The 27994-nt window shown below is 45.6% G+C and overlaps 1 protein-coding gene across 1 annotated transcript; it reads left to right on the forward strand.

The window, feature by feature from the left end:
• The first annotated feature begins 20156 nt into the window (after positions 1 to 20156).
• LOC119460558 (myophilin) lies at positions 20157 to 26202 on the forward strand. Its single transcript, XM_037721491.2, has 3 exons — positions 20157 to 20314; positions 22342 to 22552; positions 25433 to 26202. Exons 1-3 carry the CDS (start codon positions 20268 to 20270, stop codon positions 25601 to 25603), a joined length of 429 nt encoding a protein of 142 aa, XP_037577419.1. The 5' UTR covers positions 20157 to 20267; the 3' UTR covers positions 25604 to 26202.
• Positions 26203 to 27994: the final 1792 nt, after the last annotated feature.

Here is a 27994-nt window from a genome sequence, read left to right on the forward strand (position 1 = left end):
GCATCCGTTGGCCAGAGGCGGTGCGGTTTGCACAGCTAGAGCTCCGGCTGGCGGCCATGAGCTCCACAGCTGCTGCCGGCCGACGCTCTCGCCGAGCAGCTGCGCGCGCTTTTTTCCCCGAATGCGCGCTCGCCTTTGATTCACGCCGTTGCTGCGTGCTCTACCATGCAGCTTCGGCATTTTTACCTCATCAACGCCAGAGGTCGCAGCCACCAGTGGGGGGCCGGGCGTGCCCCGCTGGGTTTCACTGCTGTCATTTAACCACGCAATGTCGAAACACCATTCCGCATCAAAGAAAGCTCGTTCACCTTTATTTCTGGCCGCGGGGAGTACCTTCGGTTAAATAAAGTTATTTAAGGTTAATTAGTATAGTATCCACTATTCTAAAACTTCGCTCCAGCACATCAAAAACGCTATACTATCGGTGTTGTCTGGTTTCCCGCGCCTAAAACGTAACTTCGAGCTATCAAACTCAGCCTGTAAAAAACGTTCTGGGGTTAAAGCACGCTCCAGTAAGCATGTGGCACCGTTGACAGAGCCCGTGAATGTACACCGCCGCCCATGGCCGTCGGTTTCTGCCGCCGTGGCTTTCGGATTCCGGACAGGCCGCTGGTGTATCGTGCCGGGAGATAATTCAGTTTTACAGAATTTTAAAAAATCGCCTGTGGCGGATAGCAAACTTCTAGTCCTTGAGCTGGATTATTCGAAGAGGCGGACATTACTTGCACGAGAAATAGAAACACACATTCAGCCAATTAAAACAAAGCAATAATTAACTTCCTCATTAATTAATATATGCCAAGTATTGCAATTTAAGAATTGTAGTTGGTGAGTTGGCAAACTATATCCACTTAGAGTGAATTTTTAGGATGATACCACTTTAGAGATGATACAGAAGTCGTACAAATAATTAAAAAGTTCATTAGTGAATTTTTGTTAATTAGTCGATCATGCGTTTCGATTTCTCGTGAATGTCCGACTCTTTGAATAATCCACCTTAAGGACTAGAATTAGGCAATCTGTCACGGGTAATTTTTAAATATTTCGAAAAACTTAAAAATTATCACTCCGTAAAGTTGAGGCTGCGCTGCCTTGTGTTGGCCTCCGCGGGCATCTCATGCAATGAAGCTGCGCATGGGCATAACTGGGACTCCACTTGGGGCATTTCGTAATAACAAACGATAGCGTCCGTTAACAACCTATGGGGTACGCTATTCATAAAGCTGTAGAATATAACCGCAACGGCGAACTGCGTCAGCTGGTCGAATGAGATTTTTTGCTTTCTGCTTGTTTCGATCGGCTTTCGTTCATGCGTTGCCGGCGGTGTGGTCTCGGCTTAATAGGCGCTAATCGTGAATGGAGGTGCGATTATTGTACATAGCTTATATATGGTGCTTTACCACTGCCATGGAAGGCGTGAGGGCTCGTCCTCTTATTTACATGTTCACGCTGTACCATTCAAAAGCAAATTATTTAATGACCTACAAAAATGTTACGTCACCAGGCAGGCGTCTTAGTATAATCTGAATATATGGACACCGAGGTTACGCTGCTCGTCAGTGGTAAACTGTGTGTGGGCCACCATCGCTAGAATGCCTGTCGGTCCGACTCATCGCACGGGAAAGAATATGTATTATATATTAGATAAATTCCAGGTAAAAAGCCGCCTAATACATTTACATGAAAAATTAATAAAGGCTCACTTGGCTCTTCTTTCTAGGGATCGAAGCGGGTAACTAAAAGCTTAAACTAAGAGCTTAAACTAAGAGCTTAAACTGAGAGCTTAAACTGAGAGCTTAAACTGAGAGCTTAAACTGAGAGCTTAAACTGAGAGCTTAAACTGAGAGCTTAAACTGAGAGCTTAAACTGAGAGCTTAAACTGAGAGCTTAAACTGAGAGCTTAAACTGAGAGCTTAAACTAAGAGCTTAAACTAAGAGCTTAAACTAAGAGCTTAAACTAAGAGCTTAAACTAAGAGCTTAAACTAAGAGCTTAAACTAAGAGCTTAAGTTAAGAATCTTGAACTGATAATCTTGAACTAAGAACAACGTCGAAATAGGTCAATGAATTACGACGAATGTAATGATTACAAAGAAACGGAATTTAAAAAGGGGGGGGGGGGGCCAAATGGCATGCTTTGCCCCCACTTTCGACAGTGGGGGGGCAAGTGCTCCCCCCCCCCCCCCCCCCCCCCCCCGGTAGATACGCCTGTAACTCATGTCGTGGGTTAACAGTCGTCGTCTTCCTGCACTGCTTCTCTCTTTCTCTATGTGCTGTTCACATCCACGAATAGCCAACATGCTCAATTGGCAACTTTGGTGGCGCGTTATTCTCCTTTTCGTAGAAGTTGCGGCTACTTCCATTAGTGGCGTTACATGTGCTGCACTCTTAACATTGGCAACTCACTTTGAGTTGCGTGATCCGTCGAGTAGCCAAGTCGAGCCTATCACGCCGCCCGTTTCCGTTACTCGAAGGATGTGCAAATGTTTCCTGCACTACCGTTTCCGACGCTGTTTTTTGTCCCTCGACTGAAGTATATAACGGCGTTCGCAGCTCGGCGACACTCGTCGAGACGGCACGGGGGGCGGAGAATGTGGCCGTGACTCATCTGGCGCTCAAGGATGCGCGGCCGGCAGACGCTCCTCCACCCTGGCTGCGGAAACTCGATGCACATATCAGACGTCTCAAGGACGCTCCCCTCTCTCTCTCTCTCTGGATCCAGTGGTGCGAGGGCGCAAAGCAGCGCTCGCGTCCTATATAGTTGGTGCTAAGGCGAACACTCTCATGTGAGAGATCCATGCTTGTATGACACTGAAATGCTTTCCTTGGACATGCACTGATGTCTAAAAACTATTGGCAACGTATCTTTGTTCCGGCCTTCAGCTTGTTTGAGTTTCCTTTTTTGAAATATCGAGAACAAATTGAAAATTTCAAGAAAATTCAAGCAGCAACTACACGTATACGACGACTGAAAAAAAAAAAAAAAAAAGACAAGTGGATATCCATCTGCCGAAACTGCAGTCAAGGGACGTCATAGTTGGGTTATTAGTCGACCACCTCAGGTTCTTCTACGAGCAGCTCAATCTGGCCAAGCGCGTTTGGCCCTCCTCGAAACGCGTCCGCCGCGAATCGAACCAGAGACCTCGTGCTCATCTGCAGAACACCGTGATGCGGGTGAAGTGATGGATTCAGCCGTCAGAGAGTGAATTACGAAAGCACATGCTGCACGCTTGATCAGCATTTTCGGGACACCTTCAACTAATTTTAATGTGTCAGTCGCACGCGCGCATTACAGCACCGGTGGCCTGGCATGTGACAAAACTTTGGCTTTAGGATGCTAAACTTCTCGTTTTGTTCTTTTTCGCGTTTATCGATGTTCCCAAGCATTTCTTCTTCTTCTTCTTTTTTTTTTTTTTTTTTTTTTCCCTCGACACAAAGCTCGTCTGTGCTTTTATTTTCTTCATCACCACGAGCGCGTGCCAAAAGCCACGAGGACGAGAGCTGATCTGAAACGGCGACACGCTTCTGTTGAAAAGTTCGTTTGTTTTCTCTCTCGGCATTTCGTGCGAACAGCCTGTGCGGGAGCGCGTTGTTGTTCATCTCCGAGTCTTTCATCTGCGAACCGTACAAACTGTGCACGCGAGGGGAAGACGAGGGCATTCTGTTCGCACATCGTATCGTCGCTGCATGAGGCTGTGTCTCCAACATCCTGTCGCGATCTTGTTCTGCCAGCTGTGGCGCCGGTTGTGCAAGCGTCATCGCACCCGCGTTGGCTTTGCCTTGCTTGACGAGAGAGCCAGCCCTCGGTGCATGGTGGGGAAGTGCCACTCTGTCACCGGCGAAGTAGCTTGTGGAAAGCACGTGTTCTTCGGCTGCATGTATGCAGCTCTAACCAATAAGCGAAGACCGATATAACGTGCCAACCACATTTTAACATTGCTATTCCTGTATAGCAGCGAATAGTTCAGACGCCTCAAGTATATACAGGGAGTTTCAGCGAACACATTCAAAATGAGAGAAAAACAAAATTGCCTGTGGCAGATCGCACAAATTCTAGTCCATGAGCTAGTCTACTCGAAGAGGTGGACATTAATTGCACCACGAATTTAATGCATAATCGACTAATTAACAAAAAGTCATTAAATATACCTTATGGCACATATTGTAGCTTAGAAATCCGAGCGGGTGACACTGCTATAGGCATATCGACTTCAAAAGAATTGTGTGGATGACACCATTTACGAGATATGCTACGTCAAACTTGTGGTAGGAACGCACTGTCGTTCCCGTTATTTCTTAACAAAACTTCGTTTTATGCATGGAAGTACAAAATGAACGGGAACGCCAATGCATTTTTCCGCAAAGTTCGGGAATTAATATCTCGAAACTGGTGTCATCCCGAGAATTCGTTCCAAGTGGATCCGCCATGCGAACTCCCCGGTTAGAATTTGCAAATTGCAATATGGGCCATAAGGTAATTAGCTGAAACTTAATTATTGAATTTTTGTTAATAAGTCTATTATACATTTCAGTTTTCTGTGCAAGTAATGTCCGCCTCTTTGACTAGACCAACTCGTGGGCTAGAATTGTGTTATCTGCCACAGGCAATTAAAAAAAAATATTTGGTGTTCGCTAAAACACCTTGTATTATACATACATAAACGGGTATACCCACTATAAGCCTTTGAGAAACGATGTGCTGCTTCGAGGCCTCTGGGTGAACTGTTGCCCAAAATACGTGGTAGTTTATGCGTACAGCGACCACAGAAATGCGGCCGCCACGGTAGGGTTCGAACGCGCGACCTTGTGTTGAGAGACTTGCCGCTGCAGCCACCGGGTTCCTTATAAATCGTGAACCCCCTTGCAGGAGACTCTGAACACAGTTTCTTGTTCCGCCGCTATATACTGTGAACAGAGCACGCGTTCCGCTGGTCGATGCAGATTAAAATGGAATCGTTTATCACTCGAGATTACCTTCGTAACTGCACGCCGGGATCGCAGCCTGCGCATCCGTGCGCTTTCTTGTCCCGCGAAATAAAAAGAGAGAACGATGATATTCCGTGCGCGGTTGTGCTGTGCTTTCCATGCGCCGCACATTGCAAATCGATTTTCTGCCGCTAATCATACGTAAAGTATGCCACGTGTGTGTGTGTGTGTGTGTGTGTGTGTGTGTGTGTGTGTGTTGTACAGTTCGCTCAGTTATTAGTTCTTTTCTTCTTTTTTATTATTTGTATTATGTTATTTATTATCTTTTTTTCCTGTCGTCTGTGATAGCTCCTTTCCTCCTTTTACAGCTTGATTTTTGGTAGATCCGAAAATTACTTCTGTGAGAAATCGCAATCTTCAGGCGTGCAGCTATGACTTCGCTCTGCTATACTCGGCTGCCATTTCACAATCTGAACATGCATATTAAAGCGACCAACAGGTTAATTAGTTCGTTATTTTAATTAGTTACATGGACATTGCGATTTGTCGTGTAATGTCCGATGGAGGCCGAATCGCCCTTACGCTATTTGCGATTTTTGAAAATTTTTCCCTACCAAAAACGGGCTCATGGTTGCATGTATACGTGCGCACGCATGCACGGTATACTGGCGTCGTTTTTATCAACAGCATGCCAAAAGTGGTCGCTGCAACATTTTTGCTAGGCAGAGGTTCGGTTGCACGCGTCCTTTTGCCGAACGGTAAGCTTGCCGTCTTTACTAAATTTCAAGGTCTGCATGCCACGCCTTTTCCTCGCCTTTACCTCACTTTTTTTTTAAATTTTTTTAACAGCGAAGCTGTTCTAGCTAACCGTAAAAAGTGCCGCATGTCGCATTGATATGACGTCACTGCGTTGCCTAGCAACCACCTCGCGGGTTCTACCGCTGCAGCCGCGCAGTTCGATGGAGGGCGAAGGAACGGTCGTGTGCTTCGATTTCGGTGCACGTCAAAGAACCCCACGTACTGTCAAAACTAATCCGGAGTCCCCCACTATATGGCGTGCCGCAAAAAATCAGCTTGTGGTTTTGGCACGTATAAAACCCGAGAAATTCATTTTTTTTTAATTTTCCACCACGCTTCTTGCTCCCTCTTCTAGTCGCCACCCGCTGTCGAGCAATCAGTCGCTGGCAGGGTTCTGGCAGATGCCGTGGCGAGATGGCTTTTTACTGTTCGCCGAATCAATCTGACCCCAGCACCTTGTTTCGTCGCGCCCACGTTGCAAACAATGCGGCGGCCAGGAATCGAATCTGCGGATATCATTCTCAACAGCGGAACCGTTGAAGCAACCGAAGGCCATGGATGAAAAAATGTCAGTTTTCGCCCTAAGGGCGAAGCAATGAATGCGATAGCAACACAGCAATGTCATACGAAGTAAGGTGAGCGGCTTTGGTAGCAATATGAATTGTAGTAAACATGAGCTGATTAAGTAAGCAGGTGTGCTGCGGCGTAAGTAGACCGACATGAAGAGAGACTCGATGACCACGAGAAGGCGCGTGTGAAACGGTGGTGTTGGTGAGAAGCGCTTCCCGTGAGCAGCGCGTGCGAAGGGACACACATGTAGCTCTGCACTGCCGATCCGGGCAGCATTGCATGTGTAGCGTGCGTTGGAAAATGCTTGCGGGCGAGACGAGCGCGGTTGTTGGCAGAGTAGAAGTGCGCCCCCCCCCGCTCCTTCTGGCGCTGGCTTCCCGCTTCCTTGCTTGCGCGTGGGAGATTGAGTGCGTTCACTCTCCGTGACAGCGCGCGTCCCCGCACGCTTCCGCTCGGGCATACGGCGCGCGGCGAAGATTTTATCTATAGGGAACCTCACGGCGACGGCGACGGCGACGCCGACGGCAGAAATCCGGTTGAAGTGTCCATATAATTGCTATCGCAATAAAACGCGCCCTGTTCTTTCGTTGCGGTGGTCGTGGCGCGAACTTTGTTTCCGCACGGCATCATGTGCGAGCGTAAGCCACCGTTGTCGTTTACGCCGGCCACTTTACTCGTGCCTCAGTCGTGAACCGGTGCTGACGTCTCGGTGAGAGTGCGCAGTCATTAGTGCGTTGCCGCTGAGGAAAGGAATGCTTCACAATGGACGGAAGGCGCGTACGAAGAAGGAAGTGGTGCCGCCGAGCTCGTTCTTTTCACTCGTGGCTTAACCCTTTCGTCGTCATCAGCGTTTCTCTAATGTTGGCTGCAAGACCAACGCCTCGTCCAGTGATGCCTCGTGTGCCTGAAATTTTCCCAACCTCGTCGCAGCATCTAATCTATAGCTCTCTACGACGTTTCCGATCTCGCGACGCCCATTTTGTCAATCACCGGTTACACGCCCTATATACATTGCGCTTTCCGCATTCCGAAAGACGTTGCCGCGACGCGCGATTATTTCCGCACAATTCGAGCACGCGTTCAAACACCCGATGGCGCGCGCGGCGCTTTCGTGGGACGACGTGCTATCAGCGAACGACAGGTTTGGCCTAAACAAACTATAAGTGGGCGGACGAGAATGGATTTAGACTAAACCCACAAAAAAGCACCTGCGTCCTTTTCCCGAACAAGAGGTACACTGCGCCGGACCCATTGATATATCTCAATGGAGAACGACTATCTGTGAGCCGTCGATCAGCATAAATATTTAGGTATCATTTTAGACTGCAAGTTAACTTTTGTCCCGTACCTGAAAACGACATGCCTGAAGGCTGTGAATTCGCTGAAGCTCCTGTCACGCACATCATGGGCAGGTGATGCCTCCTTAGCTTATGCAAAAGCCTTATACGGTCACGCCTTGACTGCGTAGCCATAGTTTATAACTCTGCAACAGCTAGTGCTTTAAAGATGTTATGCCCCGTTCAGCATATGGGTATCCGGCTTGCTACAGGAGCCTTCAGGACTATAGCCCTGTAGAAAGCCTGTATGTTGAGTCGGATGAATGGTCTCTAGCTATACATCTCCAAAACGTATTTAAGTTTATCTTACTCCCTGAAGGTAAAAGCAGATGTAGAACACTCATGCCATTCCACTATAAGCGACATATCGGCTGCCAGGCTTTATCGAAACAGCGTGTCTTTGAGGACTCCTTTGTCCCTGCGTTTCGAAGTGTCGGCTGAAGAAACATGCGTACTATATACTTCAAGGAAATGTCCCAGTCAACTTCCACCGTCTTGGGAGTGGCAGACTGTCTAGTGTGATGTCTCTGTTGTAAAGATTTCCAAACGCGCACCTGAAACTCACATACGCTCTCACTTCCTAGAACTTGAGGCGAAGTATACTCATGTGCAGAATTTTACTCGGACACTTGAAAATCTTACTGGTGTTGCTTACGCAGCTCTGGGACCGTCTTTTTCAATGTCTGGTGCACTAAATCCGCACACAAGTATTTTCACAGCTGAAGCATACGCAGTCCTCTCGGCAGTTACACACAAAGCTAATGAAAGTTAGGAAAGAAATTGTGTTCACTCATTGAGCGTCGTTAGAGCTCTAATGAATCTACGAAAACACACTAATTGAGTTTTTAATGAACTGTACAGTATACGCTCAGCTTACATGGGCTAACAAGTGATGCTGGGTACCTGGCCATAGAGGCATAAAAGACAATGTAGCTGCAGACGAAAGTGCCACATCAGTAGTTCTTGAATATACAGACACAAACCACAGAAGCCTTTCTTGCGCCATGAGTTTCGGAAATAGTGGCCAAGAATAGGGAAATGGATATCCGAGAAAACAAGACTCAATTAAGGAAGTGCTTCTTTGCAGATTAAGAATGGGGCATACCCATGGAACACACTCTTCCCTCCTTACTGGAAGTGATCATCCGACATGCGATAGGTGTAACGGCATTCTTACAGCCCTCCATCTTGTTGTCCAGGGCCCTGAAACAGAAGGCCCAGCGTAAGAAGTACTTTTATCCCGCATAGCGTGAGCATATCCCGATTCACCCAGCATAATTCTTTCTGAGCCATGAGCTGCTCTATATATGATTAACAGTCTTAAAGTTTTTAGCAGGCGTAGCACCGTACAAGTAATCTGGCCAGGTTATCTGTAGCGCAGCCTCTCCTTGCAGGCTGCAGCTGCAGTGCAAAATTTTCACAGCACGCGCCTCTCAGTCCTTGACTTCAAGGCTCCTCCTGAGGCACTATAGTGCTAGTGCATACGTTTTATTATATATCGTATCTTCGTAACGGAACTTCTATGCTCATAGCTCAGATCAGTATTGTCATTGTAATTATTTTAATACTCATATATTTTACGCAATTTACAGCGACTTGCTTTAGGCCTTTCTACAGCCACGTTGCATCTGCCATTTGCAACTCACTGTCCACTCCGTTCATAATACATTGAGAACCTATCACCGTGCCATGGTGCTCTTTGGCCATATCTGGCCCTTTTGCGCCAATAAATAAACCACCTATTATTATTATTCGTGTGACGACGCCGTTGGCGACACTCGAGTGCTGCTGCTGTTCGTATGTGTACTATACCTGACTCGTGGAGTAAACGTGGCTTATACTCTCACCGCGAGGGGCTGCGATGCGGGGCCGCATTTCGCCACTGCGGCCAGTCTGCTGGTAGGCGGTCCGCCTTGACCCGAACCCCGTTCCGAGGTGGACGACGAGCCTCTTTCGCCTAAGCGATCACTCTGCAGCGGGGAAAACGCAGTCTCCCGGGAGTGACGGGCCATTCGGCGACCGCGCGAGGAAGATGGTCTCGGTGAGAGTGCTGTCATACCAGCTGCAATGCTCCCGGCCGTTCTCCTAATCCCGGACTGTGGAGCCTTAGCAACGACCGCGCCTCCATTCTTAAACCAGAGCTGCGCAGTACAAGCAAACATGCGCATATTGTGCGCGCGCGTCTGTCGATCGAGAAGATATCGAACCACTGAAAAATATTTTTTTTTGCATCCCGTGGGAGCCTCCATCAGGGCATTACTGGGCGGGTTGGCATATTAACGCGATAGCGTTAAGGGCCCTGTGTCGCAGAAAATCCGGCGTCGGCAACCGGCGTGCGATGTCGGTGTGTGGCGGAGAAAATAATCCCCAACCACCCCGACAGCGCAGGCCCTCCACGTGGTGCAAGGTTTTGGTGAACAAAAATTGAATTTCTCACAGTGAAATCCGTCAGAAAAATGGTAAAGTACGACTTTACCATTCGGCGCCGGATTGTAATTTGAATGCACGTGAAAACCTAATTCTGCTACGAGGAAATTCAAACACAAACCCCTTTTCCAGCATTTCTACCAGACCTATATACAGCCGCGCGTTCGGGTACTTGCTAAAATGATCGCGCTCGCATCCTAAGCAGGTCGAATGGGGACTTCGCCCGCTAATTCGTTTTAATCGGGCCCCATGTCGCAGAAAATACGGTGTCGGAGTCAACGGCGTCCAATAATACTATCGCGTTCCACTCTTAAGGGCGAAGCTTAAGCGTACTCCAAGTTTTTTTGTGATGTCAGTGTTGCAAGGATGGGTAAGCAAACGCGATGGCAGATTTGAACCGTGCTGGATCGATGATCAGTGCAGTTTATCTCGGAAGCCCATTTCAGTGCGATGTGCTTGTTGAATCAGCCGGCTCTCGCGTCATATAAAATGAAAATGAATAAGCTGTGAACGAGATATGAAATTTGACGACAGGCAAACATATAAAAGTTGTAGCTTGGATTTTGGCGAGTAGACGTATACACTATACAAGTGCAGTATACGAATAATCCGAGAGAATGATCCTAGCAGCACGGTTCATGGCGGTTTCGAGAGTTTTGGTTCCGTATAGATTCCAAGGGCGATAATATCGTCGCCGCACGCTATCACGGAGAGCGAACGCACGGCGGAAAGCAAACGCGACCGTCGCGCGAAAGGCCGTGGGGGTATGGGGGGGAGGGAGGCGGAGCGACGCTGTGCTACGGCACCAAATGCGTATCTTGCAACCGTGCGCAAGGGGAACTGGCAACGCAATCTCCCACGCGAAAGCAAAAAAGCGGGAAGGCAGCGCGGGAGGGAGGGGGGGGGAGCTTTTACTCTGCCAACAAATACGCTTGCACTGGCTGTGGTGGCGGTCGCCCGCACCGTCTCTTATCTCCACACGGCTCTGACCTTTGTATGCGCTGTGCATTCGCCGCTCAGTTTCCGTTGAAGCATAGACCGCACGATTTTTCGCCCGCTGCGGCGGCTGCGCTTGCTGCCAGCGTTTTGACAGTCGTTGTCTGCGGTCATTCAGTGTGATCTATTCATGTTTGCTTGTGCGCGATGACACATCGCTTGTCAATTCAGTTAGAAAGCGAATGTGTCCAAGTTTATGCAGCCGATAAAACTACTATCCCTACTCCGAATAGCTCTCTGCTAATTTGCTATCGCAATTGATGCTTCGCCTTTCGGGCGAAACTGCGACATTTATTTCCATTTTGGCACTTTTCACGCTAACGCGTTAGAAAGAACTGCCAGTGTCCACGGTGTGTCTCTGCCAGTGTCCACGGCTCGCGGTGTGTCTTCAAATTAACATTATTTTTACGCACCCGCCGCTGGTGGCTATAGCGTTTTGCTGTTAAGCACGAGGTCGCAGGTTCGATTCCCGGCTGCGGTGGCCGCATTTCTATGAGAGCGAAATGCAAAAACTCCCGTGCGCCTCAGAGCAAAGCGCCGCATTCTGTCCTGTCTCGCACTCCTGGTCGTCTCTCCTGAATGTCTTTCCGGGCTCCAGTACGTGGCGCAATTACGCCACCAAACCAAGGTGCCAATTTGGGCTTGTTGATGATTCATTACGATCAATTACGAGATAGCGCATGTATAGGATCCGCATGGAGTCATCGCGATAGGTCGGACCAACACGGCAGTCATCGGGAGTATTATCGAGGAGGAGATTGTCGAACCAGCGCGCTTGTCTTCCGTTAACTAGGGCATCCTTTCTCGCCCCCCGACCTTCGTCATATTGCGCCGAATCGAAGCGGCCGATACGACGGACGAGAGGGTGATCATCGAGAGAGGGGAGTCGTTGCAAACTCGAAACGCAACTTAGGATCGGCCACAAAATGGGGAATCCCGCGATAACCGGATTACAACGCGTGCGCGTTTACTGTGCTAGGCTGCCAGACGGACAAACACACGGGTGCGGCGCGTACCGCGCGGGAAACGACGCCCTACCGAACGAACTACAAGGAAAAGCGCTGCGCGAGCGCAACCTCGCCCACCCCCGCGCGCTCTTCTCTGCACACTTTTTTTTTTTTTTTTTTTTCCGTGCCTTATCTTGGCCGGCGCGAGAAGGGAGGAAACGACAGACGCAGCGGGCGCGCATCCTCTCTCGTATCGGCGGCATTCTTGACTGGATTGCGTGTCCGACGCCATCGGCGAAGGGGCCCGTGTGTCTCGGCCATATAAGGAAACGTCGCCGCGGCGCACCCGAGTCGATGGCGGGAGGCAATGCATCGACGCCCAGCGCTGACGGTCGCGCTTGGCGGCGGAGTTCACGAGGGGGGAAGAAGGCCGAGCTGTGCCGGCTCCGCCTAGGGAACGACCGAGGCACTAATACACCACGTGTTTACTCAGGGCAAGCCGCACAGATGGGACACTACGTAACGGTTAAGCATCACTGAAGGAGTGCTACTGGAACCCCAGTTAAGCGCTACAACTAACATTTCCCGCGCATCCAATGAAAAAAGAAAAAAGTAAGATATATAATCAGTCATTTATTTAACGTGCCCAGGAACAACCATAAGGTCCAAGTGCTGGCGGCGCCCACATAAAAAAACAATTTTGAAAAGAGAGTACATACAAGGTGCAATGTGAATACAAAAGAAAAAGGAGAAGGGCAGATAAGCAATATGTGAAACTATGGCACAACAACGTGAAGCACAGAAAATGACAATGACAGCGAGTTATGAACATATCGAGATCATGAAAATAACCACTCTGAATTCTGTGGACAGTTGCGTGTTGGTGATGACAGGCAGGAACATGGAAAGGTGATCTTGCGCGGTTTACAAAACGTGATACAACTGAGCATTTCGGGGCAGGTGACGATACCGTAAAGGACTGTGAAAAGAAACAGAAGGTCAGCGCGATTACGTCAGCAGCGAAGTAAGGTAATGAAAACAATAACAATCGCTTAACACGCACCGCTAATTCGGTTAAGCCGAACTTCGGCGCAAATATTGTGCAAGTATTGCAACTGGGACCAGTTCAATTGGTTTATGGCAGAATTCCCACTTAGGGTCAGTCAGTCCTAGTTAGCGTCAGTCAGTGGGTCGATCTGAGCTTCCTGTTGGTAATACCGCGTGTCATTTGCACTGAGCTACGACAAACGACAAAAGCCAATAAAATGTGATATCTGCAAACATTGCAGCAAGAACAGAGCTGCGTAAGCGCAAAATGTTTTTTTTTTTTTTTTTTTTTTTCTGCTTCTGCGCTTCACCGCAATGGAGATATGTATTGTTAAGATCATTTAGGGGGTGCGAGAAGATAAAAATAATCCAGGCCAGCGCAGGCATCATGGCCTGTGATTATGATAAAGCGGATGGCGCGTGATATCAGGTGCGGTCCGCGGATTGGGGCATAGCCTCCTTGATAAACTCTGTGCCTGTCAAGACGCCGAGACAACAATAGGGAGGCGCCGTCGGCAGAGTTGCAAACTGCCGCCGCTCATTTAGCTGAGGGCGCCACCGACGTAGAATGCCACCGCGTCTCCCGTCTGCGCGGCGGGCGCGAGGCCGACTGTTTTAATTGCTGCGATGGTGGAACAACGATCCACTGGGTGACCAAAGCCTTGTTTATAGCGCTGTAGAACACCATAGTAGTGTCTCGAATACAGTCTGTGAAAGTGCGAGCGCGCTTGCAGCAACTGTAGCGTCAAAGCGGATTGCGCGTCACACGTAGCAAAAAAAAAAAAAAAAAAAAAAAAAAGAAAAAGAAAAAAAGAAAGAAAAAAACGCGAATTTGTTTATTGTGATTAATACGCCCTTAGTTACCGTAGTAAAGTGCAGAAAGTACCCAAGCTGGCAAGCTTCCTTACAGCTCTATCTTGTCAAAAACTACTTGCGACGCTGCTCCATAGTGAGCCGTCCTTCTTATATTCTTCTTCTTCCTTCATTCTTGTAGTGAGCCGTCCTTCGGGCCTCGGCGCACGTAAGGTTCCTGGATTTTAAAGCAATATATATATATATATATAGGCTTTAGGCGCACGCTAGCAGCATACTATTTTTACGACTTTCAACAAGTTTTCCCCAAGTTCTTTTGCATCAGATGAGCGTTGTGGCCGATGTGAATATTCATTTCTTTCTACCACGTCCGTGTGCCTTGGCGACCAGAAAAAATAGAAACAAGTATTTAAGGACCTGTACGCGGCTGTTCGCACAGCTGTACGCAATCTTGTACGCGGCTGTTCGCGTACAAGATTGGCCTTCCGCCATTCTCTTTTCCAAACACTACACAGTGTATGCTTCATCACATTGCACAACGGTGACGCGGCGAAGCGGGTACGCAGCCCTTTCGTCTGCCACCTTACTTCTTTTTTTGCGGTCTGCTTAAGGCAGTGAAATCATCGTAAAATGCTTGGCGAAGGTTCCGCAGTATGCACACTAGCAGCTCGCAAATGACAACCACGAAAGACTAGCCCAAAAAAAAAAAAAAAAAAAAAAAAAATGCGCGGACGCTTTCACATTCGCAGTGACGACAGCTGCCCGGCGCTGCATGTTTCTGAATAAGTCCATTTTAGTCCTTGAGCTGGATTACTCGAAGTGGCGGACATTACTCACACGAGAAATCGAAATGCATAATCGAATAATTAAGAAAATACTAATTCACTTTTTAATTATTTACTTTACGTTACATATTGCAATTTAAGAATTGTAGCTGGTGAGCTTACAAGGCATGTGCACTTGGAACGAATTCTGAAGATGGCACCGGTTTCGAGATATGCTCCGTGAAACTTGTGGCAGAAGTGCACTATTGCTCCATTTATCTTAACAAATCGCTGTTATGCCTTGAAGCGCAAAACTAACTAGAATGCCCATGTATTTCGTCACAGACATTGGGAATTAATATATAAAAAACTGGTGTCATCCTAAAAATTCGTTCCAAGTGTATACGCCTTGGAAACTCGTGCTGGCTGAAATTCCTAAGTTGCAATATGCCGTGAAATGATCAAGTTAAAAGTTAATTTGTGGGTTTATGTTAATTATTTGATTGTGCATTTCGATTTTTTGTGCGAGTAATGTCTGCCGTTTTGAGTAATCCAGCTCAATGACTAGAATTATGTTATCGGCCACGAGCAATCTTTAAAAATTCTGCATCGTCTAAAAGAAGAAAAAAAACACACACCCGGTATGTGTATATATGTGTATATATATTATATATATATATACATATATGTATGTATATATGTATATATATAATTGTATATTGCAGCACTAGCACATATGCTAGCGCCTGAAACTGGTGTACCGGTAGCACAAAATATTTAGTGCTTGGGTGAAATCGAAGCAAACGTGAAGAGAGAGAGATAGAGAATAAACTTTATTCAACAACCCCGGTCCGGGTTCGCCCGCTTTGTTCTAGTTGTTTGCCAAGCCGAGCGTCGTGATCAACTCGATCATGGCTTGTACGTATAGTCGGGGGAGGAGTCCGTCAGCCACTCCTCTAGTGTCGCAGGTCTGCAGGTGGGTGAGAGTTCAGCAAGGCTCGCCTGAATAGCGTGAACTTCTCCATATAGTGCATGTTGGCGTGCTAACCGTTTTGGATTCATGATTGAAATATGCGGCGCGGCTAGAGTATACTGACGGGTCGGTGTCACCAACTATTCCACTGCAGAATTCGCAATCCCAAATTTGACGATCAGTAAGCGCTTCCACCTCGACCACAGCACTACATTAACGGCGGTCAAGATTGTAGCCATACTTGATGCAGTCTGTTTTATATTGATGGAATCGCCTCAGGTCTGGACTGTATTTGGTAACGCGATACCAGCGCTACAAGTGATTGACTCTGTCCTTATAAACGAGGACCTTATTGTCTCCTTGCTCAAGATGTGATAGAATTATGATTTCGCGCGCTCAGAGCACTGGCCATTGCGTAACGTTTCGATGGATTCCATGTCACTGTGGCTTCTACGTAAGTGAGCTAGCCGACGAGAAGGATAGATGGCCCACAATAAAGCCACGCAAATGTATACATACATTATTGCACGAAACGATTGGAACACACATCGCCGCCTTCACGGACTCCACCCAGAAGTGATGTTACTGCCCCCCTTCGAAACAAAAATTGGAGGACGCTTAAAGGGACACTAAAGGGAAGAAATGTTTTTTTTTAATCAGTAGATTGCCCTTCCACAATACCAAAAACACCACTCTTACCGCGAGAAGCCGCTTGGTGAGCCAGAAAGAAACGAAAAAACACAGAGGCGAGTGGCGACGCCACCTTGAAGTTGCCGTACCAGCTCACCGTGACATCATGGATTTTGGCAGCACCTTCTAAGTCTCAGTTAATTCTTTAGCGGTAAATATTGACTACATTGTGTTCTAAAGGAGCCAAAGACTGAATATGGCAAATTTCGCGAACTTTTACTGAGCCAACGCGGCCCAAATGCGAAAAATTTAAAGTCATGACGTCACGGTGAAGTGCTGATGTTGGGGTTCCCACGCAAAATTAAAAAAAATTAACTTTGAGCTTAATTCTTTCTTATAATAATTAACCTATTGCAGTGTAATTAACGACAGCAGAGTTTTCGAAGAATACTTTATCAGTCTAATAAGTTGATTTATTCCTTTATGAGTGGAACATGATAGCATTCAAAGATCCCTGACTGCTTCTTGGCAACTGCAGCTATGTAACCGTAATGTTTACCATCGGTGTTTTGTTTCATGACATTTGTGTGTGGGCTGTCATTCTCAAAATTCCAAGAAATAACTTTGTCAAGAATGTAAGACAAGGTATATTAGCAACTTTAGTGATAGAATGGCGTGGCAATATAACTCGCATGTCATATAGCAAGGCGTGGCATATACACATACCTAAATATATAGGGAAATTTACCGGCGCTGACGCCGACACCGGATTTTCTGCGACACGGGACCTTGCTGCACAGGCTATGAAAGGTGTGGCGTTCGCTCGGCACTACCTACACCCTATCGGCCATGCAGACAGTCAGGACTGTGAGGAGTACAATGTGCGAATAGAACACGCTTGGTGCATCTGCCCACGATATGCTCTGCTCTGCAAAGACAGCACAACATTTGTCCAAGCTCATGGATCAACCATTGTCTGAAAAAGGTTTTATTGGGACCCTGGCCGGGACTCAATTGTCATTGGCGCAATATTGTAAAGGCTCTCGTCAACTTCCTTTTATGGTTTAGATTTGAGACTTAAAAGTGTCTATGCTGTTCAAGTTAACTCACCACGTATTCGACCTCATAATCAGCACTTCCCTCTCTCTCTCTCTCGTTTTACTTCCCTTTCCAGTGCTGAGTAGAAGGTCAGAACTTTTGATTCAGGCCGATCCACACACACACACACACACGCACACACGCACACGCACACACACACACAATATCGACTAGACTCACGCACACACAATATCGACTAGACTCACGCACACACACTATCGACTAGACTCACGCACACACACTATCGACTAGACTCACGCACACACAATATCGACTAGACTCACGCACACACACTATCGACTAGACTCACGCACACACACTATCGACTAGACTCACGCACACACACTATCGACTAGACTCGCGCACACACACTATCGACTAGACTCACGCACACACACTATCGACTAGACTCACGCACACACACTATCGACTAGACTCACGCACACACACTATCGACTAGACTCGCGCACACACACTATCGACTAGACTCACGCACACACACTATCGACTAGACTCACGCACACACACTATCGACTAGACTCACAGCACACACACTATCGACTAGACTCACACACACACACACTATCGACTAGACTCACACACACACACACTATCGACTAGACTCACACATTATCGACTAGATTTTCTATTTTTGCAGATACACATTATATCGGTCTGAGGATGGAAATAATAGACAATAGAGTTTTGCAATAGGGACCCCAAAAGTTTGGGGCCCCAAAGAGCTTTGCACGTGTTAGCGTTGGTGCCGTTGTCAGATGGGAAGAGGACATGGCACCCACAGGTGCCCCGCCCCAGAGCTTAGGTGTGCTCACCAACCCAACATCATCCGTTACATTGACCCCCCCCCCCTACCTGGCCTGACTGGGTTTCATTTGGGCCACCGGTCGTTCCCGGACAAGGGGGCCACTGTGGAGCGGCACTAATTGTGCTATTTCGCGCTTCACACGAACAGCCATGTCGGTCATCAGGGGCATGAGCCCATCAGACCATCGGATTACCTCAACGGAAAAGGTGTCAAGGCAAACAACCACGGAGACCACAGAAGCCGTCCGCAGCGCAGCGCCGCCATGTTTGTTAACGCAAAGCTTTTGGGGATCCCGCTAAATCGGAGAAATAGCGTGCCTGACGCAAAACCCAAACACGTACAGCTTGCGTCTCGCGCATGCGCAGTGGCTTCGACACTATTTCTTTGGGGCCCCAAAACGTTTGGGGCCCCTATTCTAAAACTCTCTAATATCATACATATACAATGAGCACACATCTAGGTCAACCTAGACAAATTAAGAAACCGCATTTTTTCTCTCTGATAGCATGAGTCAAAATCTGAAGAGGATAAAGAGAAATGGCATAGTGGACGTAGCTTCAAGTTGTTCAACTCGGACAAGAGATGACCGTGTGTCTTAGACAAAAACTGAAGCAGTTTGTGAATTAATTGGACTGAAAATGTTTACTCGATGCCCTTGTCATGCAAGAGAGCGTATATGGGTCAGAGAAGCCGGTGCATGCGCCGGCACAACAATAATGTGCGTGAGTATGCCTTCTGTGACATTATTATAAAAAATAAATGCAGTTTCTTGATTTAACGAGGTAGCCCTGCACAAGCATGCTTTGATTACGATGAGTATCTATGAATGTGTAAGATTTTATTGCCATTCTGCCGATCTGTAGTTGAAAGTAGCTCAGTGTGTGTGTCGTATTATGTCTAGTCATGCTGCACATTTTAATTACGAATCAAAGATACAAGATAAGCACCTGCTGCAGTAATGAGCAATTAAGTGCCCTTGCCTCCAGGTATGCATACCTGTGTCTGTGCCATACATATACCTGTGCATACAGGCGCTTGAATGTGACAGAACGCGTTACGTGTTGCCATTGTACATGGTAAATGTATGTAGTGTAATCGTTATTGTGAAACTGAAGAGAATTAAGCTGTGATTTGTAGCCGCTACCTTTATGTAGCTGCATGGTTGAGAATTTTATGTAGCTCATGCAAGTGAGAATCGTGTAGTTGTACCATCCGAGTGCCCACTATATATATTCTGGAACAGCAAGAGAGCAAAACATTTATTATGTCCTTGATGGGGTCAAAGGCGGCCAGAGGGTTGGGAGACAGCCCCTCTCACCCCCTCCCTTAGATGGCTGCCAGTCCTTGTTGATGTACTCTAGCGGCGTCGAAGTGCAGCTAGTGCTTGGAAAAGCAGCTTGAACTGCAGAAACCTGGCCAACAAATGCAGATTCACCTCGACAGCTAAAGCATACACAGTAGTTAATATCTTGATCAGTTGAAACTTTGTTTTCTCGCGATTTGCTTTGTATTATTCAAAGCGAAGTTAGAATCGGTCGGCTGCTTGATGTTGGTACGCGAGGAACTCGATGCTGCTAGTTGAGCTGGTAACAAAAGTGTCACGCACATCGTTGTTCGTGAAAACTTCGCCGCGCCGACGTGTGACGTCGGCCACAAGAGGACGGGCACCTCGAGATTTATTGTGATTATTCCCACTTGCATTGAGTCCCGCTGCAAGCGCGTAATGGGGTACGCATTTCGATTGTTGTTTCTGCGTGGGCCTTCATCACATTAAAGGCTGCCAATGTGTGTGCGATGTGCGAGTGCTTCATTTGCAAATGTTTCGTTAAGTTGAGAAAAGTAATTTGCACTCTACCACGGCCGGACGTGTTCTATTGCAAGTTAACCAAGATTTGTTTTAAATCCTGAATTATGTTGTTTGGGAGTTTGTATTTGGCCTCGTACTTTTTGCGTTCGGTCTTACATATTGCATTCTTATTATTTTTCGAGGTACAAGACCCCACTTTTGTGCACATGTATTTTGCAGATCCAGTCCAAGTATGACCCGGAGCTGGCGGGCCAACTGCTTGCCTGGGTAAAGGATGTCACAGGTCAGGACATCAACACCTCCGGTGACATGGACAACTTCTATGAAACACTCAAGGATGGCGTTCTCCTCTGCCAGTAAGGAACAACTTTGTGTTTGCAACGAGGCTAACCTACAAATGGCAGTGCATACACAACACATGGCCACACACGGTATAGCGCTCTGCTGTGAGCAAATAAACATGGCGATTATCACATTTTTCTTTCTCGCAATAAATGCACAGCTTTCTTATGCTTCATAAAGGAAGCAAAAACTATAGCGCTGTCAAGCAACAGACAGGCACTGTATGGCTGTTTCTCGTTGTTGCTCACTGTTGTTCTGTCAGCTGTATATATTCCGCAAATCTTGCAATATGTAGTATATAAAAGCCGGTATCCACCTACAACGGCACTTTGTGTACTCCTTTGTGTTTACTGTTTCTAAACTTGTGCTGTTCCTTTTTCCTTTTGCTGCTATGTGTGAAACACTGTTATCGCATTAAGTCTATGTTGTCCTCAGCAGCAGTGCTGCCGGTTCTTCCAAGAAGCAGGGATTCCCACCTGTTTATTCACCTTCCCCATTGCGGGCAGGAAAGTGAGCTATATAAGCGCTGCCAAGGAATGCCATTGCTGCCCTGATGAACAGCAACATCCCTTGTTCAACTGCATGCTGATCAATTTTTTTCTCAAACCAACACATCATGCAGTAATGAATTATATATACCTGTGCGCAGCTGATAAGCCAAGAAACATGTCCTTTGAGAATGGTCCAGCTCACCTCTCTTGACCAAGTCTTGAGCATGAAGACTGTTGATACCCTGCTGCATAGCAGCTCCAATCCACCGCACAAAATCCAGTAATCATATAAACTTATGCACCAGCTGTCTTCTTCATTCACACACAGTGTTAGATGACATGTAGCAAAGGTACATGTTGCACAAAGAAGTATTCAGTGTCTTCGTAACTACCCAAATATATTGAAGCAAGTGGTAGTTAGTTGGCTACCTGGAAAGGCTTATTACCTTCTGGATCAGTAGATGGCGCTTTTAAAGCAGCTTGAAAAAAAAATAATTTTGCTTGGATTAACAAATTACTATGTATGCAGCTGCCTGTGCAGGACATCATTTGCCGCCACAGGACATAAGTCATACAACACCAACTTTGAGTGGAGACATGTGTACCGGGGTGTCGAACCGAACCCAAGCCGAAAACCGTACCCGAACCAGAATTCTAGCTGAAACCGAACCTATATTCTTTAATGAACGTGCGTGAACCTGACCCGAACCTGAACCGAAAGAAATAATGGTTACCGGTTCGGCACGAAACTGTTCAAGCAAAATACACAAGTGATCCTTCGAAGCAATTACTTTTCAGTCAGCACACCCCCACGAGAACATTTATAGCAAAATGACCTGGGCATACGATAGTTTGACAAGCCTTTTCTTGTTTTTTAAGGTTAGCTGGCTCTGGCATTCAGTTCCTGAGCATAAGGTTGCCAGTTCAATTCCTGACTGTGATGGCCACATTCCAAAGCGTGCAAAATTTAGATGCACTGATGTACTGACTATTGGGCGCATGTTAGAGAAGCCCGCATGGTCAAAATGAATTCAGAGACCTCCACTATAGCATTATAATCAAAACCATGTACAGGTGTATATTAACATACAAATAATCCACAACTTGTGAACATGGATACCGTAATGACCAAATGCCTTTATAGAATCGATTACTTATAGATGGAGGAGCAATACCTGTTTTTGGTTTCTTCCTCAGGCTGATGTGCAATCAGTATTCTGCTCACATTTGCTGTTTCGAGCATTAGGTTATATGTCCTCACAATTTTCTGCAATAAAAAAGAATTTCCATCTCATTGCCATACAACCACTTCAAAATTGAGCATTATTAGCAGTAAGCTACTTATTATGCAGAAGAGACCCTAAATATTAATAATCAGCTTGTTCAAACAAGGTGCTGTGTATTAATTGGCAACAAAGTTGAAAAATTCAATATGGGGATGAGCCAAGGTCAGCGGTTAAGCTTTGCAATATAAATGTGGAGCTTGTCAAGTTTAACTGTCTTGAGCCATATCAGAGAAGATGTTGACAAGTGATATTGCTTTTATGCAGCCTGGTAAATTCAATCAAGGCGGGCAGCATCCCGGAGAAGAAGATCAATCAGAGCAAGATGGCTTTCAAATGTATGGAGAACATCAACCTGTTTCTGGAGCATGCGCGGCAGATGGGTGTTCCTGCCCAGGAGACCTTCCAGACTGTCGACCTCTGGGAGAAGCAGAACCTGCTCTCGGTCTCAATCTGCCTGCAGTCACTGGCCAGAAAGGTGGGTTCTTCAGCTTTGTGCTCTGGCCCGCCGTGTTTGACACCCATGCCGCTCTTTGCTGCCAAAACAACCCCCCTCGCCTCCTTTTCTCACACTCACAGCTTCTGACACGATTGCTCTAAAGTGGTTCATTGCCAGTCACTAGTGGCATAGCTAGTGCAAGTAACCAAAATTTTCCATATAAGCTTTTTCACATGAGCTACAAATGGTGCATATTTCAGCTGTGACAGAGCCATTGATGTGCAAAGTGTACAAGGCAGTGGTATCTAAATTTTCTTCATGCTTCTTAACTGCCCTGTTGTAATCACTCATTCATGCACAGTAACTTGTGGTTCAAGTAAGTCGAAGTTAGGCAAACACAGAATACTCTTGGTAATGCATTTGAATGTGGTAAAGGAGCAAGCATGCCACAGAAAATTTGCACTTCAACACAATGTATCCACTCTTCAGAGAGCTCTGCTCTCTCAACTATTAAACCAATGAGTTTGAGACAAAATACATTGGAATCTTTGGAAAATATCTACAGATTCCACAGCTACCTTGGTTCTCCACAAGAAAAGTTGAAAGTTAACTATCAAGAAAGGGGTCAGGCAAGGAGACACAATCTTTCCAATGCTATTCACTGCATGCTTAGAAGTATTCAAGTTATTAGAGTGGGAAGGTTTAGGTGTGAGGATCAACGGCGAATATCTCGGCAACCTTCGCTTTGTAGATGACATTGTCATGTTCAGCAACAATGGGGACGAATTACAAGTGACTGAGGACCTTAACTGAGGAATTGTAAGAGGAGCGTTGAAGATTAATATGCAGAAGACAAAGGTAATGTTCAATAGCCTGGCAAGGGAACAAGAGTTCAGGATCGCCAGTCAACCTCTAGATTCTGTAAAGGAGTATGCTTATCTAGGTCGAGAAGCGAATTTACAGAAGAATAAAACTTGGTTGGAGTGCATACGGCAGGCATTGCCAAATTCTGACTGGGAGCTTACCACTGTTGTTGAAAAGAAAAGTGTACAATTATTGCATTCTGCCGGTGCTGACATATGGGGCAGAAACTTGGAGGTGAACAAAGAAGCTCGAGAACAAGTTAAGGACCGCACAAAGAGGGATGGAACGAAAAATGTTAGGCCTAACGTTAAGAGACAGGAAGAGAGTGGGGTGGATCAGAGAGCAAACGGGGATAGCCGATATTCTAGTTGACATTAAGAGGAAAAAATGGAGCTGGGCAGGCCACGTAATGCGTAGGATGGATAACCGGTGGACCATTAGAGTTACAGAATGGATACCTAGAGAAGGGAAGCGCAGTTGAGGACGGCAGAAAACTATAGGTGGGGTGATGAAGTCAGGAAATTTGCAGGCGCAAGTTGGAATCGGCTAGCGCAAGACAGGGGTTATTGGAGATCACAGGGAGATGTCTTCTTCCTGCAGTGGACATAAATATAGGCTGATGATGATGACATTGATCGTTATTACAAATTTCTGCAAGGTAAAGATTAGGTTTAATTTTATTTAACTCTGTTTTGTGAAAAAGAAAATTGACGAGGCCTGCTTCTTGCTTAGGTCACAGCAGAGCAGCAGTTAAAAGCGAGATATAATGAATAGCAGTACAGAGATCTCTAGAATGTCTCTGCCCATTAGGGAGAACAGTGCAAAGATAGAATGTGGGGACACCAGTGCACAAGGGAGAATAAATCCATCAAGAACATTGAGAGAAAGCATGCAAAGTGTGCAGGAAAGTGGGAGTATTGTTGCCACCCCACTGGCATCTTTTAACTTCTGCCCTTGAGTACTCCTTATCTGTGTCCTCAATGCAATCCTTCTGTAATTGGTCACTGCTGTACCGAGTTTTTTCATCAATGACCAAGCGCTTTCTTACATTGGAACCAACTTTTCACCGATCATATAATTTTGAGAATAGTGTGAACATGCCAGTTGTTTCCTAGTGTTTTATGCATTATTTTGTACAATGCTGTGGACAGTGACACACAAGAACTTTAAACAAAGACTAGAAATGATTTCTTTCTTGAAATGTGTCTCGGATCGCTTGTTTTTTAAGCTTTGTAGGCACATAGTTGCTGCTACTGAAAACACTGTTTTCCCCAACACCATTTGCATTGTCATCAACATAAAAGCAATACAGTCGAACCCGGATATATCGAACCCACACATAACGAATTATTGTGTATAAAGACCAGCAGTAAAATTCCCGTGAAAATTGTAGAATTAAAAAAAAAAAGTTTATATATCGAATTAACTATATATCGAATTTTTTTGTGACCCCCTTCAGATTCGATATATTCGGGTTTGACTGTATATGCCGATAATTTTTAAATTTTTTATTCTGCGCATGTTTAAGAAACATACATAATTAGCACACTCTGCTTTTGTCTCATAGGTAGAGTTGAGTGTGCTTGATTTCAGCTCACCTTTGCTTGCAGGCGTGAGAAATACCTGGATGAGCCATATCATGTAGTTGTAAACTATATGAAAAAATGACTATTATCTTGCAACGGTCATTTGCTTCTTCTTAATCCATTCACATTCTCTCTTAGGTGTCTGCGCTTATCATGACAGCAAATTTGGTACTCGGGACGTAGGTTCCTAACATTCCTTGGTGCTATAGTGTTGTATTGGGGTTTCAAATTTTGCAGTATTTTGTTTCCATGCTTTTGCCATAGGCATCTTTGCTCTGTGTATTTACTTTTTTCTGCTTCATAAGTTACTTTTCTCTTATGTACTCTGAAATGGTTGTTAATTGCCATGAAGGCCATGTTTCTCAGTATTTCTGTAAGTTAGAGATGTTGCATGCTCTGCCATATCCAGGAAAATTAATTTGCCTTTTTTTCCCGAGATCTAAGTTATGTTCTCATCTGTTGTTTGCAGGCACCCAAGTTTGGTGTCAAAGGCATGGGACCTAAGGAGGCAGAAGCAAATGTTCGCAACTTCAGTGAGGAGCAGCTGAAGGCCGGTCAAAATGTTATCAGTCTCCAGTATGGATCCAACAAGGGTGCTACACAAAGTGGCATCAACTTTGGCAACACCCGCCACATGTAAAGATAACTGGAACAAACAGTTCCCATACCTCAGTCAAAATGGCTGGGATGATGCCAAACAATAGAGGGGAACAAAGGCCATCCCACAAATGCAGCATTGTCAAACTAGAAATGCAGTGAGACTCACTGCATGTCTGTTTAAATGCTTTGCTGGTTAGGAATATGCTTTTGTACATTCCAAGAGTGGCTAAACACATACGTCAAGAATGAGCCTACTGGCACTCCAAGTCTAGTTGCAAACCAAACTTCCTCTGCTTACTTACGGACGCTAGCTTCCTGTCAAGGCTGCAACTACTTGGCTATTCGTACCATCACAGTGCAAATGGACAAGTAACATGGAGAGTTGCACTTGTGCACAGCGAGCCCTAACAGTAGGGCATTTGCGTGCTTCCGAGTGTTACAGCCACCATTATTGTTTAGACACTATTGTTCTTGCTTCAAGCCCGTTTTCCAAGGTATCACTTGGAAGCCAAATTTTGATGCTCTACAGTTAGAAAGAACAATGTGTGGCCTTTTTAAGAGCAACATTTGTTACCTGTGCAAGAATGTTCCCATTTTAAACTGTTATTTTCGTACTGAATAAAGTACTACAGTTTTAAACTTGTGTCTTCATTACACCATACATAAGGAACAGACAAATACTGGGAATCGGACAGGGCTAGACTTAGTGCTGTGCAAGCTTCTGCATTGCCCGAGTCTCATTTGCTGCTGCGTGGCAGTAGTGATACTTCAGAACCTTGAAGGAGCATTTAAAAACTGACTTCATTTATCAGGTCTCGCAGTAAAGTCAGTCTTAAATGTTCCCAACGCACAATACACATCATGCACAAAATCTGTATCTTGAAATAGCTACTCAAAAGAATGATTAACATTTAATGCTTAATTCTTGTTTTGCATTCCTCATACATAATTCTTTATAATACTCCGGCAGCTCTTAATGACTGTGGTGATGAAATAAGCAAAGTGAGAAACTAGAATTGCTGGCTTCATTACCTAGTGGGAAATGTTCCACTAGGTAATGAGTGGGAGGTTATCTAGTGGGGGTGTTTCTAGATTATCAGATGTAGTGATGAATATTAACATCCTTGGATTATAGATAAATACAACTTTTAGTGACTGTAAACATATTCAAATCAATCCACTTTTTGTAATTACCATTTAGAGATCAACCATGATTAGCTGTACACCGGAAGTGCAGATCTATTTAGATTCTGAAGCAAATTTGCTGAATGAACTTTACAGTTCATTTTACACTTAGGAAAGGGGTATGTGATGCAATAAATTCAGATTTTCAATGAGGGAATGGATCTTCACATTACTGCAGTGTTGGGTCAATACGCTATTCATTATACCAACGACGTTTTAAAATATTTTCGTTTTACAAGGTTATTTCAAAATCTTCAATTATACTAGGAAAATTTGGTTCTACATCGGCACTCTAGACGACCAGTATGCTGTATTCATCAACTAGCCAGTGCCATATGCATGACATCAGAGCAATTTCCAAAGTGATTTCAAAAAGTGAGGCATAAAGTGTTCCTTTTCATCATCATTCCTTTTCATCATCATCATCAATCTGTTTATGTCCACTTGCAGAACAAAGGTTCGTCTTGCCCATTGCCTGTCTTGTCACTCGGCTCTATTCCCGAAAGTTTAATAATTGCTTCGGAGGGAACAGCACGCTAGACAGTCCGTGCTTCTAGGCCCTTGCATTCAAGGGTCCTGCTGATGCATTAGTGCCACTGACACCCACATCTATTTATATCATGCTCTCATTGCATATCTTTTATCACCATCGCATGTCTCGCACCTCATGTGTCATTCTCATAGTTTTAATGAATCTATATTCTACGCACTTCTTATGTTTTTAGGCCTCTATACAGCCGTCTGACATCTACCCTCCAAAATTCACAGCACATGCTTCATTGACAACTAATTAGCATTGCCTTCGTGCTCTTTGGACATTACGCCAATAACATCCAATTATCATCATTTCGTTCGCTCTGAACCTGTTGTGTTACTCGGAGCACTGGCTATCTGCTCTACACATTTCACGACCTGTATAACTCCACTTCTTGCTTTTAAAGGAACACTACATAAAGAAGGTTGCGTTTCGTTTAGTAAATTACTTTTTTCAAATATACCAAGAAAAGTCACTCTTACATTAAGTGAAGGCTTCATAAAATGAAAATATGCCAAAGCGACACAAGGGTGGCGAGATGCCACATTGAAATTCCTGCACTACCTCCTTGTGACATGGACTTGCGTGTCTTCTCAGGTCTACTTAATTGTTCATTCTGAAGGAGCCAAATACTTTTCTTGCTAAGTTACGAAGATTATTTTATGCGCAAACACGGCCCAAACACAGACACTCAAAAATATGCGACACCAT

This window comes from Dermacentor silvarum, chromosome 8 (genome assembly GCF_013339745.2).
Source record: "Dermacentor silvarum isolate Dsil-2018 chromosome 8, BIME_Dsil_1.4, whole genome shotgun sequence".
Taxonomy (NCBI): Eukaryota; Metazoa; Arthropoda; class Arachnida; order Ixodida; family Ixodidae; genus Dermacentor; species Dermacentor silvarum.

Bases quoted from the DNA above. Each gene is read 5' to 3' on its own strand.
- LOC119460558 (XM_037721491.2), top strand. From the start codon at position 20,268: ATGGACAACTTCTATGAAACACTCAAGGATGGCGTTCTCCTCTGCCA. The intron at 20,315-22,341 runs GTAAGGAACAAC...GCTTTTATGCAG, and splicing joins GATGGCGTTCTCCTCTGCCA to CCTGGTAAATTCAATCAAGG. The intron at 22,553-25,432 runs GTGGGTTCTTCA...TGTTGTTTGCAG, and splicing joins TGCAGTCACTGGCCAGAAAG to GCACCCAAGTTTGGTGTCAA.